The sequence below is a fragment of the Pithys albifrons genome, chromosome 1, assembly GCF_047495875.1.
Source record: "Pithys albifrons albifrons isolate INPA30051 chromosome 1, PitAlb_v1, whole genome shotgun sequence".
Taxonomy (NCBI): Eukaryota; Metazoa; Chordata; class Aves; order Passeriformes; family Thamnophilidae; genus Pithys; species Pithys albifrons.
This window is the reverse complement of record NC_092458.1, coordinates 45,655,434-45,674,485: the sequence shown is the minus strand read 5'-3', so window position 1 is coordinate 45,674,485 and position 19,052 is coordinate 45,655,434. Positions and strand designations below refer to the sequence as shown.

At 40.0% G+C, this 19,052-nt stretch overlaps 1 protein-coding gene across 13 annotated transcripts in view; it reads right to left on the bottom strand.

The window, feature by feature from the left end:
* KLF12 (KLF transcription factor 12) overlaps positions 1-19,052 on the bottom strand; it is a 253,225-nt gene that overhangs the window by 12,295 nt on the left and 221,878 nt on the right. For all 13 annotated transcript variants that reach the window (XM_071550018.1, XM_071550024.1, XM_071550010.1 and 10 more), the window contains one exon: positions 12,156-12,313. In XM_071550018.1, coding sequence (XP_071406119.1) covers positions 12,156-12,313 — 158 coding nt within the window. The remainder of the gene's footprint in view (positions 1-12,155; positions 12,314-19,052) is intronic.

Here is a 19,052-nt window from a genome sequence, read left to right as displayed (position 1 = left end):
TTCTAGGCAATACTATATCAAATCTTAACCTTTTGGTTGGTAACATCCCAGACACGAAGACTAACCACTCAGTTTGTCAAAAGCAGAAGACCCAGGAGTTCAAAGGATGAAGAAAGGACCAGCAGGAGCAAAATTGCTAGAAGATAAGAAGCTGGTGCCATTATCACAAAACAGCTTTGGCTGATGAGCTTGAGCACTCATAGCTGAAATTACCAGTACAATCAACAGGGAGGAGCTGGACCTCAGCAGAGCAACCCAGAAAACAGTGAGTGAGAAGGCAGACAAAACTAGCTTGTTAATTGGAAGAACCTAACCCCAGTGCATATATATCTCTATATTTATTTCTCTCTCCATTTCAAGACCGGATTGCAGTGGAGTTGAAGTCAAATACTCAACCCTTTTTGACTCAGACACTTCTGTCTCTGTGCAAGTACTTGAGTTTAAGTGTTTAAGAAACTTTCAGGCTCAAAGTGTGGGCACGTTTCAACTTCTCATGCACTCAAACACCTAAATACTCATTCAGCTCTAAGGAGAAAAAGCAGGTGGTGTGAGTCTTGCCCAGGGCAGTGGAAACACAGGAAATACAGAAGATGAAACTGTAGACAGGTTTTGGAAAACGATAGCAAAGAGAGGTGCAGAAAGAGACTAAAAACCATGTGGCTACTAATAAGAGGAGGAAAACTGGAAAAAGATAAAACCCTCTTAGTTCAATCTTCTGAATCTGTGAAGTTTTAGACTTAGAGAAGGTACCAATTTAAAAACATGCCTGAAGCTGTGAACATTTTCACAGGAGTTGACCTTCTACTTTTGCACCTACCCTTGCGAGCTCTATTATCTGTCCTGAAACATAACAAAAATATCCCCAAACACAGAAAAATTGTATTCTGATGCTATTCTGCAGCTTTGTCTTGCAATGCATGGATAGTGGGTAGTACACCACAACAGGCATTTATGTAGATCAAGTGGGATCCTGGAGCATGAAGAAGTTCTTCTAGACAGTTCTCTGTAGAAAATTAGTATTTACTATTGTTTGGGGAAGTTAATTACGATGTTTTGAAGGTATGACTCAATGTCCAAAATAGAACTAGTAGTTTTTTAATCTTCTATTAACAAAACATCTATTTCTAAGAGTCCTTCAAAACCTTGCCTCTTGTAGTCCAGATGTCACAATCCAAACTAGTTTAATTGCTTTTACCATATTATTTTTCCTACCCTCCCATGACTCCTCTCACTTAAGCACTTAAGAACATGGTTACAACTGCTGCTCATTAAATCTTCCAAAACACATCAAATATTGAATTAATAATGCTGAATAATGACCACTGTTCAGCTAACGATTCAAAAATTTTCCACTCTTCACACAGACCAATATCTGTTTTTCCATATCTTTATTCATGTATTCTGAAATCTGAAGATCATTCACCCAAGGAAATAAAGCTCTCAAACTTTTACTTTACAACTCAATGACAGTGTATTCCTCATAAAAAAAGCTCAATATAGGTACTAACACAAGATCATGCCATGTAACAGATGAAGGGACCAGGGTCTGTTCTCCGCCATGCAGAATTTCCCATGTTGCTCCTCAGTAGTTATTCTCTGCCCATCAAGTAGCTGGTAGCATGGTATTTGATGTCAGATGCTTCAAAGACAGGCACTACAAAACCACCATGTAAATAGTTATAGGTGATTCTGCCAGGAGGGAAATTGATCTGGAACTCCAGAAAACAGAGCTGGACTTATGTTCCTCAGGCAAGGAACTTTATTTACTCTAACTGCAGATGCCCTGTGTACTCCCTGTGCACTTGTAGTTCCTTTCATTTGTGTATTATTTAAGCTTAATTTATTAAGCAGTTTAGCAGGCTCTTGGCAACCATGTCATTAAGTAACCACGAGGTAATACTGTAAACTACCAGGACAGAAAATATGCCAGTGATCAAGCTGTAAACCGTTCTCTGTCTCTGGCATAAATTCCCCTCTCTTTCTGGTATTACAGGTGAGTGCCATGTCCCTGTGACATCTACCCATTTTTTCTGCACGTGGAACTGTCACCATGACTCTGAGTTATTACATCATTTCTTTGCAGCCCCTGCCTGCAATGGTACTCAGCATTTTGAAACGCTGGTAATACTTTTATTTCATGTAAGAGTCAACTAGAAAATAAACATAAGGGACTGTACAGGGGTAAAGGTTTAACCATCTAGTCAGATTTTTTTCTATATTTAAGCTTTCATCACCCTCTGAAAGAACTACATGCTGAAACTCCACTTTTGAGAAAAACAAAGTCAGAAAGCACTTGGAAACAAAACTTGACATATTTGTTTTGTGGTGTTTCCTGACTGGATGGTTAGGAACATGGGGAAGATGCCAATCTTCATCCCATTCACAAAATACAATGGATTTGAGTCAAATTTGCAGTTCAATAGGTGGTACCTGCCCAGCTCTCCTATATACAGACACATCTTTTTACCCCAAGTTTCTAATACCATTACTCCTGGAAAAGTATTCCCCACATAAAACCAGAGTGAGGTCCTAAGGATTTAGCCCAAAACAAGTAGAAAAAAAGTATTAAACCAGCAGACATGCCTCTGCCTATGTCTGATGATGCTACATTGTCTAGTCAAAGTGAAAAGATCCGCAGCTTGCAGGGTTGAGGACATGTCCCAGTGATTCCTGGTTTGGTTTCTGCTACAGGATATTATGCAATATATGTAATGTGTAGTATTTATGTCAGCTGGTTTCAGCTCCCAAGTAAACACCAGAATTGCTCTGAAACATATGGGGCAGTCACATTTCACCCATACTGGCAGAACTCTGGAAGGGGAAATCATACATTGAAATCCACAAATGATGGCTAATTAGATTTTGCATTTCTACTAAAAATAAGAAATTTGAGGCAGAAAAGATTCTTTCTACAGCAAAACCACTATCTGGTAATGAATATCCTCAGGCACTCCCAGAGGAAGAGGGGAGCTTAGCTTTTAGTCACATGGGAAAGAGGAAAATGACAATTCTCACATTTTTTGTGATATTCTTACTAGTATAATTTTTAAATGAAAAAACAGAGCACTTAGAAAGCACTTTACAACTTCTAAGTGCCTTATAAAGCTTTGAAAATGTAATCCCTCATAAAAGTCTGTCTTTGTAGTAGCACTGTGTAACAAATATCATGTCCATTCTGCAGGTAGGGAAATCAAAACAGTGAGCATCAGCAGCCTTCTCAAAACTGCAGAGAGAGTGAACAGCAAAGCTAAGACTTACATACTGTTACATACTAATTCTCCAAAATTAAAGTGCTAGATCTTAGTTTCATTCCTTTAAAAGTTTGAACTATTTTCAATCACTTTGATGCAAAAATCCAATTCAATTATTTATATTTAGTTACTAATTCACTGTATCTCTTTGGTGAACACAGGCAATTTGACTTTTGTGTTTCAGTATTGTCAAAATATGCAAATAAAATATCTTTCCAGGAAGAGATTAGTTTCGTATCACTTGAGCAAGTCTGGCAAAACAATTTCTATGAGCAGAACAGGAACATATTGTGCTGCCTGGGACACGTCTTGAAATTCAGGTTTTTTATTTCTTGTTCTCAGTCTGACTAAGGCAAAGCACAGGGAGATGGCTTCTTCAGGTGAAAACCAGGAATAAAACAGTTTCTTCAATTCAAAACTACAGTGACAATCTCCACTCTAGAAGAAGAGTCAGAACTTCTTTACACTTCAGCAGCTTTGAACTAGTTATTTACAAGCTCTGCTTCTGATCATTCAGGTGCAAGTCTATTTCCCACATCACAACAGACAGCTACCCTTTCATTTCACTGCACTGATGAGCTTGGGTCCTGTTTGCCATCCTAGTACAGTAGGAGTTCAGCAACCTATCTCCTTCCTCTCCTGCTATTGTCCCACACGCCCCTCTAGGTATATAGCTGACTCAGTTTGACACCATTTTAATACAAATCCCAGAAAAATAGCCTTTGTGACCAAACCCACAAAATACAATTCTCTATAAGTTAAGAAGGCAAATCCATTACATTGGTCTCTGCCCTGTTTTGTCACCACATGCACAGGAAAGGAAGAAAGAAAAGAAAGAAAGAAAAGAAAGAAAGAAAAGAAAGAAGAAAAGAAAGAAAAGAAAAGAAAGAAAGAAAGAAAGAAAGAAAGAAAGAAAGAAAGAAAGAAAGAAAGAAAGAAAGAAAGAAAGAAAGAAAGAAAGAAAGAAAGAAAGAAAGAAAGAAAGAAAGAAAGAAAGAAAGAAAGAAAGAAAGAAAGTTAGAAAGAAAGAAAAGAAAGAAAGAAAGAGGGGGAATCCAAGAAACTTCTCTTCCACATTTTCTGGGCTTCTACAGAGACTTTGCCACACCAAGTGCTGTGTGACATACAAATGAATTAATACTCTGGGACAAGGATTAATTATGTACATTGCCAAGGCACTTTGGATGCAAAATGATAAATTTTAAGTCCTGTAAAAATAGAAAAAGTAAAATATTGGGAAATGTAAAAGGTCTCTTCCTGTGCATCTGAATCAAGGACCCAGACCAAATCCCAACAGTGTATGACAAATAGCATTTTATTAACCTTCCTGAAATTTCTTTCCTGCATAATGTAGTACATATATAAATATTTCAGAATATGTTAAGTGCATATTACAGATATACCTGTAGGGGAAGATGGCATGAAGTTTTCTTCTTCCCTCCATATACAGCAAATATATGGGACTATCAAATTTCCAGTGCTGTGGGGAAAGGCTGAGATTTTGCCTCTTAGAGCAGCCTTCACTCACAAAAGTATTTGGAGAAGGTGACACTTCAGATCCATAATTCCATCAGCAGCCAGCTGTATGAAGAGTACCAGCAGATGTGCACACTTACTCTCTTTATCTGGGGTGCTGCCGGCTTGGGTTTTAATCTGGCCTCCCCAAATAAAACCACTTTCCTTCATTGTGGTCCATAACTACAAGGGCAACACCGAACAAGCAACATTTCCCTTTCCATCTTCCTACAATACTGGTACTGTCACTCCTAGATGCTCCAGGCATTGCTCCACCATGTTCACCAAGAGAAATAATCATATATCTCCGTATAAAACTTAAAGCTTCCACTACCTGTAAAAAACAAAACAACAAAACAAACCTGCCAAAGAAATTTAAAAAATCTCCCCCTTCCAACCAAACAAAAAGGCCTCAGAGGATGAGCTTCGTCTCACACAGTTTTGCAGAACTGATTATTTGTTGTTTGCTCTGTGCTAAAAGTCAGGTTTAAGCAGAGGATGGGACACTGGCGTGCTGGGCTGTCTACAGAAACTGCATTAAGAAACCTATCTCCCATATAAGTGAGCTATAAATGGAATTAAACTTTCAAATGAAGAGATACCAATTTTTATCACAATAAAAAGCAGAATAAATACATATAATGCTAAAGAAAAATATTAACTGGCAAACATATGCATGACAAGGGAAAAGCTCATAAATGTTACCAAAATACCACTATTTCATAGCTTATGTGAAGAAAACACAGAATTGTAGAAAACAACTTCTCCTCCTACACAAGTGTCATCTTATCTTTTTACTTTCCCATGAAACAAGAAGTTTTTGTAAAATTTACCCAGGTTTCTAATCACTTATTTACAAAAAAGTGGACTGAAAATGCTAAATTTCAGGACCTACCTATTGTTTCCTTTATGCATGGAAAAACCCCAGAACCTGAATAAAACATTAAAACAAAGGCTTTTGTAAAGTTTACTTGCAGTTTTGTGTATGTTCCACTCTCAAAGACTCTATTTCTGATGGAAGGTTGCCCTGACAAGGACAGGATAGGATAGGCACAAGCAACTTCAGACACAGACACGGGGTATCACCAGTACTGGGCATTTCCACAGAAAGTTGCTATCCTGTTCCCTCTGTTGGGGACTGAGTGGGCTGCAAGAGTTAAAGTACTTGGAAACCCTGTACTGTGTCTTTATTCCTCCAGGTCTGAGTGCAACATCTGGGAAAGCATTTTGGAAGTAATGGGAGTAAAGAGGTCTTTCTCGCCTTCATACCACTTCAGGGCTACACATGGTAGACCACAATCATGCCTGAGACCTCAGATGAACTGCAGTTCTTTGGAGGTAAAGCATTAAGTACTAAATGGCTGGCTTAGAGAAAATTCTGTTCTGCATAATGAAATTATCATTATTCCCTTGTGCCACACACAGACAAAACACATATGCACCCCATATTTACAAAGTCAAGGGGCACTGTTGCAAATATTTTTCATAATGTAGAGACTGAAAGTAATCACAGATGCAATTAGACTTGCTTTTCCATCAAAGTGTCTTGGAATAACTACATGGGCACTCTTCCATATCGGCACAGCATCAGACCTACAATGCACAGGAATGACTCCTTGTGTGTAAGGTGAATTCAGAGCTTGCAAAATGTGCCAGAAACAGAATCATTTATCTTTCCACAGAGCGCCTATTGGAAGAGAACTGGATGTACAAGCTTCTTCTGCTATGGACACCTGCCCGTAACCAGCTGGACTCTGACAAGTAACTCACTACATCCAGAGGTTCCTATTTCTACATCACCTTACTAGGCTGCAGTGGCATTGGTAAGCCTGCCTTTACACCCTGCTACATACAGCACCAGCAATCATCTGCTTTTAAATATATTTCTGTCCTGAAATGTGAACTTTGTCACATCAATGGCAATGGGCTGAGGTTTCATTTATTAATTAATCTGTTTATCTTCTAAACAGAAACTGCAAGAAGAAAGAGCACAAAAGCTAGAAAGGAAAACTTCTGTGAAATATACTCGTTTTGCATTGGAAAGCTCTACTGTTTATTGAAATTGGCAGTCAACTTTAAACACTAAAAGAAAGTATTTCTTAAAAAATAAAAGCATCACCCAATACAAACAGAACCTCCTATTTTACTTAAGGCAAATTAATTTTTAAATTGGCTTTGTTTATTAAAATTCCCAGTTTCTGGAAGAGCATATGAACCTGCTGGAGGTTTTTTCCCCAAACAAATTCACGTGGAGGATGGAGAGCTCACAAATAAGGAGCATACAAGACTCAAGAAAGAAAAGCTGGGCTTCTGAAGATTCCGTCTGGAGGACAGGTGACAAAGAGGTGTTGATTTTAAAGTGGACCAAAATTCTGCACAGTTAAATTAAAATCCAGAAGGATTATTTAAAACTTGTTGCTTCTTCCCAATATTTGTCTAAAGAAGAAACGACAAACCTGTAAATATCTCTCTGGAGCTTGTAGTTAGCAAAAGGCATTAAACAGACCTTAAGAAAACAACAGGCAATGAAGGAAATTTAAAAGCGTACAGAACAAAAATAACTTTTTTAGTGCCTCCGACTTCTTAAGTCCATTCTGAAAGTGCTCAAAGGAAAATGAGAACAAAGACTAATGACAGGGACCCATTCACATTAAAATAATATATAGAGCAACAGTGAGTGAGAGGAATGCAGTATTTGAAAAAGCACAGACTAAATAAAACACCCATGTACTCATTAGCCCTATTTCTTCTAGGGTGGTGTGTCAATGCAGCTATAAAGGAACATCTTGAGGAGGGAATGCTGTCATTTTCTCAAGTACAAATCTGTACTTCTGAGATGTTTACTGTCTCCATGTAACACTGCTGAAGACCCCCTGACACTGACAAATAGACTTCATTACATCTGTGGCAAAGGTATTTGCTCTCATCTCTCAAATGATATAGGCATTGATCAAGGACAGAGCACCAAACAGTAAAAAATTCACTTGGCCTGGGGGCTATATTCAGCCTGCCTCTGTAAGAACTCAACAAAGCAGCCCCATCTTCTGCAGCAGCAGCACTGACAAGGGTGATTCAGACCCAGTATGGGCTCATGGATGAAGAGCAGCAGTTGCAGCCCAGTAACTGAGTCCCACAGAAGGTGCTCTGGTTGCAGATCTTGTCCTTCTCCACTCCTCTGAGCTAGGAGCAAGGCCATGGCTGTGGGTATACAACGCCCCACACTCATGGATTAAATCCATTCCCACTTCATGCCAACTGGAAAGTTGTAGGCTTTTGCTGTCATTGATCCCAGAAAGCCACTCTGTCACGTTCTTCCAAATTTGTAACTAATGACTGAAATAAGGTTGCACAGAAATATAGAATGCTAATTATTACAACAGCAAAAGAAACTCCTATGGAGGTGAGAGACAGGCAACAATCTCTGTGTGGCAGACATTGTAAAATTATGTCCCACGTAACCTCAAAGCATCTTCTTTCTTTGCTGACTTCTTCAGAGTTATTCACACAATGTTTTAAGCTCCTTGGCCTTCTCCATATGGTAAGAGGGTAGAACTGGATTTAACTACAAGCATCTTCAAATGTTCACACAGTGGAAGGAACCACTATTACGGAGTGTAATGCTCAGCTGTCCTACTGGAAGTGTCATTGGCAACTTCAGTACTGCCTAAAAAAGGCTTAAAATAGCCACTACAGATCATACATAGCACTACAGCTGTTTCTCTCCCCATCTTCCAAGTAAAAGCAGCAAACTGAAGGTGAGTCCCACCAGGGCTGCAGGGGTGCAGACCTCACAGGAACAGCAGTTATACTCTCCTCATTCCTGGGGCTACCTATGTCAAGTTAAACGCAAATGTACGCAAACCAGGAACATGACCCATGGCTGCTGGTTTTCCCATTTTTAAAGATTATTCCTTTCACGAGTCACACATTAGTAATTTTCTTTACATTCACTGAAGCAGAAACTAATTCAACACAACTCCAGTGAGCCAATTCCTCACAGTTTCTCCTTGCAGAAAGAGTTGATAAACCTGAGCTGCAAGATTGCCTGTGAGCCCTGAAGGTTCTCCATCACACCCGATACCTCCTGATAGCTTTATTTGATGATCTGGCAAAACAACAACAAGAAGTTGATACTAGAAAGGGAAATTTAATACCAGCGCTTGTGATTTATGAAATGCTCTAACTATTATAGGTTTCACTTGCAGTTTTTCTAGTCAGAGAGACAATACATAATTCAAGTTCGCCCCCCAGTGGACTCTATGACCACACCATAACATTAAGATTCGAGGACACTGGTGACGAGGATTGGGAAGCTAGACAATAGCATATTTAAAAAAGCTAGGAGTTACTCCAAGAGAATTAAATGGAACTGTTACCATCGATATAACTTTGTTTCCATTTTCATTTAGGTGAAAAAAAAACAACCTTCCAACCAACAAAGCTGTTCATCCTGTCAAAATACCACATTGTTTTTTCTGTTGTATCCAAACTACTGTGAATGTTTTTGTGGCTATGCACAGAAAGTCGTTTAGGTTGGAAAAGACTTTTAAGATCATTGAGTAAATGAAGAAAAACCGAATGTTCTCAAACACATCCCTCTTAGGTAAACAATTGTGATCAGCCTGCCTAAAAAAAAGGTCCAGATTATGCAATGCTGAGTTTCTGTGATCTTTTCTCAGAAAGTTTCCTACTGAAACTTGCTCACCCTTGCGTGCATAGCTGTCATACTTCATTTATACTTATCCAAAACTGCACTAATTACTGTGGGTCATACGTGAATAATTAACTTCTTTTGCCTGAAGCAAAAGTAAAGGCCAAGATAAAAAATGTAAGATGAGACTGGTACATGGAGTACACTTATGGCCAATGCTACATGTAAGTCTGAATATATGAACTTCTTACCAAGACCTGACCTGAGAAGTGTTCTGTAAAACACATTTCATTTTAATAGCATGATACAGATTTTCTCACTGGATCCACTGGCTAAATTCAGAGCTCACCTTCTCTCTAACTACACTTCTTTCATCATGCCTGCTGCAATGTCACTATAAAGCAGTTATCAGCTGACCATTTAATTAAGGGTTTTGATTTGGTGTTAATTTTCTTTTTCTCTGAAGTAATAAACCAACTTCCAGCATGACTGCAGATAGTTCAAGCAGCTGTGTTTTGGCGTGGGGATTCATTTCAGCCAGCTAACAGTTCAGTAGGTAACCAGGCTTCCTCTGTACTCAGCAGTGGAAGAGAAGCACCTTTGCAAGCCAATCCCTGGGTATACCTGAAGAGGGAATAACATGCCCCAGAGGTGCCAATCCCTCTGACTACCCAGAGATCCCAGACAGATAGCATAGCCCTGACACCCAGCTGCCAGGGAACCAAGACTGGGGAGATGGATTCTATGATTACAGCAGGTAGGCAAACTCCCTTTGTGCTGCCTAGAGGGTTGCAGATACTAAAGCTGTAATTACCTACACCCTCTTCAAGCCTTCAGTGTCTAGTTTTGAGCACTCTGAGCGCACAGCCTGAGATTCAGCAGTGTTGATTTGGGTGTATTACCTGCAAGCACTGGTCTTCCCCACGAGATCACTGAAGACTTACAGACTCATGACAAACATAATTCTCAGGGTTTTAAAATGTCACAGCAGAGAAGAGCCTTTTCTGTTTCTGTGCTAACTTGGGTGTGACATTTCTGAGATTGTTCACATCTAGTTTTGTAACTCAGCTCCTTACATGATGATTGCTTATACTCCTGGGCTGGTTGCCAGTTTTGGAGGCTAGACTATGGCATAAGCAGATAATTGGTATTTCTGGTTCAGACCAAACACTCTACTGTTTTTATGCCTCTGCTGGGCTCTCTAAATCTGCTACAGCCACATAATGCTCAAAGGGCAATACAGGCAAGAAAAGGAAACTATATAGAAATCAGGGCAGGGAGAAGGAAAGGGACAGAGTAGGGTTAAGACTGGGAGAAAAGAAGCAAAACAAGAATGAAAGAGAACAAGGTGAAAGAGTAAGGATGTAGAAAATGTATTTGAAGGGTAGGGATGAAAGACCAGACCACACTGAAGGTGGGAAAGAATAGGGAAGAATAAAAAAGAATTAAGACAAGACATTACAAATCATGAGAGAAGAAGATATGGAGAAACTAGGAAAAGTGACCTAGAGGAAAATGTAATGAAGTTTCCAGATCACCAGAACATTTCTGCTGTTTAAGGAAGGGACTCTTACCTTACAGAAAATGATTTAGTAGGGGGTACTAGGATGGAGCCTTGTTCAGAATTCCTCTCAACAAAAGTCCTACCAACTGAAAGACATATTGGAAAGAGTGATGGAGACGTGGCCTTAATTGAAATGGAGAAACCATCACTTAATTTTTTAAAATAATCTCGTACTCTTTAGAGCACATCACACCACAGAAAGTGTCAGCAGATTCTCGGCAAAGAACAGCCTTCTGCTACATGCTGGATAAACTTTTCTCCAAGGAGTTACAAGAATGCTGAAGTCCATTAAGTGCAGAGAGATCAATAAATTTAATTTAAGCAAATCAGTAGAAGAGTAAGGAATAGCACTGAGACTCAGTGTTCCGTCCGCTGCCTTTCTAGCCATCCAATCAATTCCTTTTTAAACCGTTCTTCATGACTTCAAGTTTCTGCTCCTGAGTTTATTCACAGTAAAATTAGAACATCACTGCTTCAATTACCCTTACATGCCTGTCATATAGACTAATAACAGTTCATGAAGTTAATAAGGACACCAGATATTGAATAAGTTTAAAATATTATCAACACTGAACGAGACTTAGTTCCTCCAGGCATCTCTCTTGCACCTCTCTTGTAGGGATCTAGAGCAACCTATTCTCATAGAGTGACCGACTTCCCTCTCCAGTATGGGGTAGCTGCCTCTGAAAGCCTTCAGAAAGACCTACTGAGAACTTCATTTGAGTTGAACTGAAGACTTTTGGGAGCCTATTCAAAGGCTAAATCTGTAAAAGCAATTAGTAGCTCAATAGGAGCAGATCTGTAGAGTGAAAACAATACTGCTGAAGATTCATGACCACACTATATATGTTCTTCTAGAGGGTTTCCTTTGGACTAGCTCAGATGGTCTCAAGCAATGACCACCCATTGTTTGTTGAAGTACAGTATGTGTGTCCCTGAAGGCCACTCTTCTCTTTAGTTTCATCTGAGAGGAGTCTGTTTTGTGCTGCCATGAAGGGATGACAGGGATGCTCTTGATCTGCACCAGAATACCAATGCTGATGCACTGCCAGACATCTCTGCTAGATACAGACCTTTAGCCCCTTACTGTAGAACAAGCAGCTCTATACACCCTTTCAGGCAGAAAGGAACTTGGTTGTCTTAACCCTGGGGCACAGCTCCAGCAAAGTGTTACCTGTGTGCGTTCTCCGGTGAGCCTTCAGGTGGGAACTTTTTGTGTATACTTTGTTGCATCCCTCAAAGTCACACCGATGGATGCGCCGCTTCCTGGAGTCTGGAGACTCAGACCTTCTCTGACGCCTTGTGCTCTCAATACTGAATGGTGAAATTGAACTGAAAAACAGAACAGAAGCAAAAAAATGAAGCAAGAGAGCCCCAAAAAATCAACTGTAACATATGACTGTGACAAAAGTGACATAGACTATTAATTATTTCCCTTTTCTACGATGCAGTCCACAGCACATATTTGACACAAATAGTGCTTAAAGTAGAGCATATTTTGCAGTATGAAATAACTGAATCTTGATTTTGAGGTGTTTATTGCCCTAAAAAAGCACCGTGATCCTCAAAATACTGCTCCAATAATGAAATAGCCTGACTTTATTGAGCACTATTTCTATTTGACACATGTCCAGGTACAAGTGCACTGAATCCTGTTTTCTAAACAGCTTTATATATAACCTCTATAACTTCTCCTTGACAAGTTTAAATAGATAAAAAGCCTGAAACCTTTTATGAAAAAGTGTTTCTAGTGCCTAGATGTGGACTATGGATCCTCACTTTTGGCCAAACATCTGCTGTTTGCTTGAATACAGACTGCTAACAGATCCATATCACCCTGTAGCAGTGATTTTTCCATCTTCTTATTTAACAGTTCTCACTCTATCATGTGCAAGCCAATGAATTTTATTTTCCTTTCAGACCACTGATAAATAAAGTTTACTAGCATAGGGCCAGAGGACAAGCCCCACAGAAACACAAATGCTCATCAAGGTATTCCATTTACAGCAATGTCCTAAGGCCTATCACTTATCCCAATTTTAAGCAATTAAAAATAAAATGTTGAAGTTATGTTGCTTGAGTTTCTAAGTACAGTGCATACTGAGTCTAAAACTTGAAAAAAGCCTACTACAGCAATGCATTTGGCTTGTTTAGATAAACTGTTATCAAACTTGTAGGCCAAGATTCAAACCCTCATTGACTTCCAGTAATTATACTAGCCAGCCATGAATCATTGATAACTGATCATCTTGTCAAGCCCACTATGATTATATCGCACAGTAATCATGTTCATCCACAGTTATACTAACCTGTTTAGCTACTTCAAGTACTGTAACAACATTGGCCTTCATCAGGTTTCTGGGGCTTCCCAGATTTATTGACATTCAAGGTAAATGAGCTCCAGATTCATTAGTCAGGTCTTTTAGACCCTTAAGATCAATCTGAATGAAAAGGAGTAAGCATGAACCTTTGAGGAAGCCATAATACTAAGAAAGGCATTTGAGAGAAGCACTGATGCTGATACACCTCCTGAGAAGCTCCTGTGTTAACAACAATGTGCAACCTCCTGTTACAAGAGCCACTACTGTTACAGCCACAGCTGTTCCAGCATAAACTCGACTTCTAGAGATTTCCAGAATTTGCTGAGCACTATTTATATTGGGTTAAAACTTTGCATAAAGCATTTCAAATAATTAGCATGTGATTTCACAGACGTTCTAATTCTCTGAATGCAAATCTTTAGGCCTTGAATTAATGGCAGTCCAAATTATGCATTTTTCTTTTTGTTTAAATATTTTTCCAGTACAACCCTAATTGAAGGCACTATTAAAAAAAAAAGGTCTTTTCTTTCTGACAGTCCTCTTTTTCTCTTAACACTTCATATACTTTCATATTTCACCTACAGGCAAGAGATTTTCCAGGTTAATTATTTTTTCCTACAATATGACACATGTAAATGGATTTGCAGAGAATTTCTGAAATGAAGAAAGAAGTGGAAAAAGGCCCTTATATCAGCATTAACTAGTGAGAGGTTGCCTGCAAGACAGTGAGACACATTAGCACTTTAACTATATGACTGGAATACAGATACATTTAGCTCTCACAGAAATGTCTTAGGAATTGCATTCAAGCATCTTCATCTCAGAGCAAGTAAGTCTCAGGTTAGATGATTCACTGAGAAGAGTCTCACTACCCCAGAGAGGTTTTTTTTAAGCATCCCATAAACTAAAAGAAAAGCAAATGTATAAATCAATTGCTAAAAACTCAGTACTGAACATACAAAATCCAGTGCTCAAGACCAGAAAATCTTTATCTTTAAATATTTGTGCATCATTTTCACTGCATGTAATTTATGAGCTGTCTTAAAAGCTTATTTTTTAATAAAGCATTTAGGTCCTGGATAGTACAGTTCATTTAAGTAGGGGGAAGACCAAGCTTATAATGCTGCTGCAATTTCTAGCACAGAGACAAAATGAACCTTGAGAAGAGTCAGCACCTCATAAAAGCATTTATCACATACAAGAAAGTGATCTCATTGCTGGGAACTGTCCTGTGCTTTCACAGATATTTATACAGGAGAATGTGGCATAAAGCTGCACTGTGAAGGTGGCACATGATCAATGCTGCTGTTTCATAACTGGATTGCTCCTTTTCTAAAAAATGAAGGACCCTACCTATTCCACACGAGGGAAAGTAGCTGAATAAACCACAGAAGGTGACATGCATTGTCACCACCCCTCGAGAGCTTCACAGTCATGGTTTGCTCAGCACATCGAGGAGAAAAGCTACTGTCAGCTACTGTAGAACCAGCAAATGTAACCTGCCTTCCCTTCACAGCAGTGCAGGTTAAATGATAAACTGACCAGCAGAGACTCATGTACTAAGTGAGAGCGTACATTGAAGGCGATCCTCCTCTGCCACTCCAACTCCTGTGGCACAGGGTCACCCCATAGTGTGGACATGCTCACTGGTGGAAAAAGAGTCAGAATCTACCTGATAGCACCAGCTTTGTTTCAGCCTTGCAAAAGCTGTGTAACTTTTTTAAATGGAGGTACCAAAAAAAGCCCTAAAAAGAGCACAAAATGTTTTTATGAGCTTCCTCATGTTAGTGCCTCTCACTATGAACTTCCAGTTGATTTGCTGATGTTCTTTCCCTCTGCCATGTAAAGGGACACCCTGTTCTTTCTCAAGCAATTTCTACAAAATACTTTGACTGACTAAAGACACAAAAGGAGTCCTCAAACTCATGGGTTTTGACTTTTAGAAGCCATGGGGGTTCTGCCAGGTGGCTCTTGTCAGTACAAGGTTCCAGAACCACTGTTTGACAGCACCATAGTGGATTGACTTTGAGCATGGATGTGCCAGGGAACTCAGAGGTATTTATTTTTACACTGACTTCTTTTTCCTTTTCATATAAAATGTATCTTAAAATTCCATAAAATAAAGAAAAAACACCACCCAAAAAACCTACAACAGCCCCCCCAAACCAAAACACAAGCAAACCGTATCATAGCAGCCTCTCTCAAATCTAAGTGTCCCTCACAGAGTGCACAGAAGGAAGACCTGGAAACCTGTCATTGGCCAAGAGACAATAGAATGCCCAGAGGAAGAGCTGCCAGTTCTCCTATTAATAGCCAAGATCTCGGGCAGCCTTTAAGGCGCATGGTGGGCTTTAACAATAGAACTTATGCCACATGCAACATCTCAGTGAAATTGCAGGATGCATCAAATTACTGCTGATACATCGAGATTGAAAGACAAATTAACAAGAAAACTGTGTTTTGACCTGCTATCTTGACATTAATTTATTTGAAGTTCATTATTTGTAAAATCAGTGTAATTTCTGTGTTAGTCTAGAAATTATTACACTTAACAGGAATCCTAGGAGACTGCTGGCTGCCTCCATGTGCAGCTGCAACACCTGTAGGAATTACAGCTGGCAGGGTGAAACAACTAAAACCAATATGAACATTTAGAGTGATCTATAAAAAATCAGTTATTTCCAGCTAGAAGTGAAACACATGCATCTTTGCAATTCACACATTGGACAAGTGCTTGGTCTCTCTGATGTAAAGAAATATGCCAAGTATAATACCGACTGAGGCTTCGCCAGCAGATGGCCATCGCGTTCTGCTGAATGTGATCTGCATTGCTGAGACAGGGATTCTAACACCCCGGTAATGCAGGATTATTTTTCTTTTCTTCGAATACTGCCCGTGACCAGACTGTGAATGGCCCTTGGTATATGTAGTAACACTGTTAAAAACCACATGCAATGGATCTTTTTATATTGTTCCTGTGTTTCCTGAGCAATATGAAGAGCAGAGGTGCCAGGGAACTGTCTGGACAGCATGGTATGTTTATCAAAGCCTTGACCGTGTTCAGTCTCGTGACACACCACCAACACACCATGCACATGTCACTGGACACTGGCGGCTCCCAACAGTCTGCTCAAGTGCACTCACCCTTTGGCCAGTACGCAGGGCTACCTTCAGACACCAAAGTACCAGCTTCTGGGTGCTGCTGGCATCCCAGTGAGCCAGTCAAGCGCTGGCTGACACAGCCAATGAGGAACCAGTGGCATGCAGCAAGCCATGCTTTTCTCTTTGCTGTACAAACCCAAACAGCATCCCAAAGTTGCATCTTCGTCCTTGTGACTGCCATCTTTACTTACCCTTGGCTCCTCCACTATGAGCCCAGACTCTCTGGCTATGCAGCCTGCCTGCCTCTCAAGACCTCATGGAAGACACACTAACTCAGGGCCAACAGGTATAGACCAGCTTGTGTTCAACATCCCTGCCACCTTACCATACATGCTTCCTTTACAGCACTCAGACTGCATTACCTTCCTCCTTAGCTGGCCCTGTAGTTAATAGAGAGACTTGTGGCTGCACCTTAACAACAGTCCATGGCTGCCAAAAACAGATGCTATCTTCCCTTTGGGGTGAGACCCAGGCATGTATCAGGTAGGTTTCCTCCACTTCTGGCTACCATGAGAAGAAAACCAGACTGGGCTCATCCCCATGAAGCATCTGCTCAGCCTGGAAGAGGGACTCAGCAGGCCACACCCTCTTCTACACGGTGGGCATAACACAAGTTGTGGTCCTCTTGTGTTTCTCAGCCTCTGGGCTGCAAAGGAGGCCATTTGGCTAAGATGGCATATCAGGACAGTCCCATCCCAGTTGCTTTCCATTGTGCTGGCACAGGCACTTGTCTGATCCTGGTGCAAGCTGGTCAATTTTGCCAAAAAAAAACCCCAAGCCTGAGAAGCTTTTGGTGGGTTACCTCCCTAAGCAGTGGAGTCTGCCAAGTACTTGCTTTGATGCTTGGGAGAGGATGGGAACCTGTGGCCGCCTCAGGTCTGGGCAGTGTCATCAGCTCTTTCAGTGGCAACCAGCTGTGACTGCCAAAGCTACCATGGAAATTTAGAATACGCACAAACAAACTGAGAACATGGACACAAGCAATCAGCACCAGGAACAACTGTAAAATTCACCTTTAGCTCCAGAGAGAAGCTGCTTCTTGTGATACTTGAATATCTGACACACAATAAAATAAACAGATATGCTGAAAACGAGAATTGGGAGATATGACCACACTAAATGCTTAGAAGCTGACAGTGTGTTCTGGCAATACAGAGTAGAACCAAGAGACAAACAGTCACAAATCCCACCCTCAGGTCAATTTTGGACATGCAGATATTTAGAGGTTTTATTTTTTTTTAAAGGGACAATATGTAAAAATACAATGTTCAAACAAACAAATAGTGCACAAATTTAGCAATGTACATCTTTAATTTATGAGATGTAAAGATTCTGGATTAACTTGTAAGTCATAGTAACTAGAAGTGCAGGCAGATTAAATAAAAGCAGGACACTAGAATGTAACATGCCTGCATTCAGATGGTAATGAGCAACTGAAGAAAATCTTTGGAGTTCTAGCATTTGCTTGCCATTCAAAGGGAACCTGGGCTGAAGAAAGAAGCATCATAGGTTTGGGCTGCTTAACATTTACAGAAACTAGAGCTGTTAAGTGACTAACTATAGGCAAAAGTGAAGCTTTCTGCATTATTCTTGAAAATCTTGGCCTTTGAAACCGGGGGTGGGATGGCACCCCTTGAGCACGCTGAGCAGCACACACACAACCAGGGCAGCTGCCGGTTCTCCTCCGGATGAAGCTGTGCGGCTCACAAAGCAGCTCCCCACCACGGACACTCGGAAGCAGAGACGACCGCAGTGCCATCACCTTCGCATGGCTCCTCCGGCACATTTCTGAATTGAGTGAGCTCATTCCCAGCAGCACACCACTCATTCAGACAGCTAATCTCACTTAAGACAAAGTATCCCCTACAGTTAAACCTCAAGTTTCAGATGCTAACAGGCACGATATGAGTACTCTGTGCCTTTCTGAAAAGGGGCATTGAATCACATTTCCCAGATTCCAGGTCTCAATTCCTTTCTTTTGTAGCAGCTTTCCACATAATGTAATTTCATTTTCTGATAGGTCATATGTTACCTTCCTGCTCAGGATATTGGTGAAAATATCCTTATAAACACGACACATGTAGACTGTGAAGAAATATGACATGAATTATTTTCCATTACAGTTTTTAAAACTCTTCCTAGTTGTGAGATGTCAATATCCTACTATATAAAAACATAATAGATTTTTGCTGTAAAATGCTGAAATACCAGTGTCCTCTCTTGATAAAAGTCTTCACTCAAATATTTACTTACTGCTGTTTTATTTTAATACAAAGTTTCTACTGTCTCCTGCTCACAAACAGATGCACATGCATATATAGATATATATTTTTTGTCTTTTGATTCATAGATTCTAATTAATGTTTCATGAAAAGCAATCAACTGCCTTAGAACTGCTAGACATTTAAACATATCAAGCAGTACTTATGGTGATCATAAAAGGAAATGATGTGCTACTCCTTTATTAGCAGTAGTTAATTCAATCACTATAAGGTGATGTTATACTGGAAATTATAATTGTTGTCAAGAAGAAAGAAGAACTTGGCAGCATACACAAACAGCACACATATTAAATGGAAAAATTACAC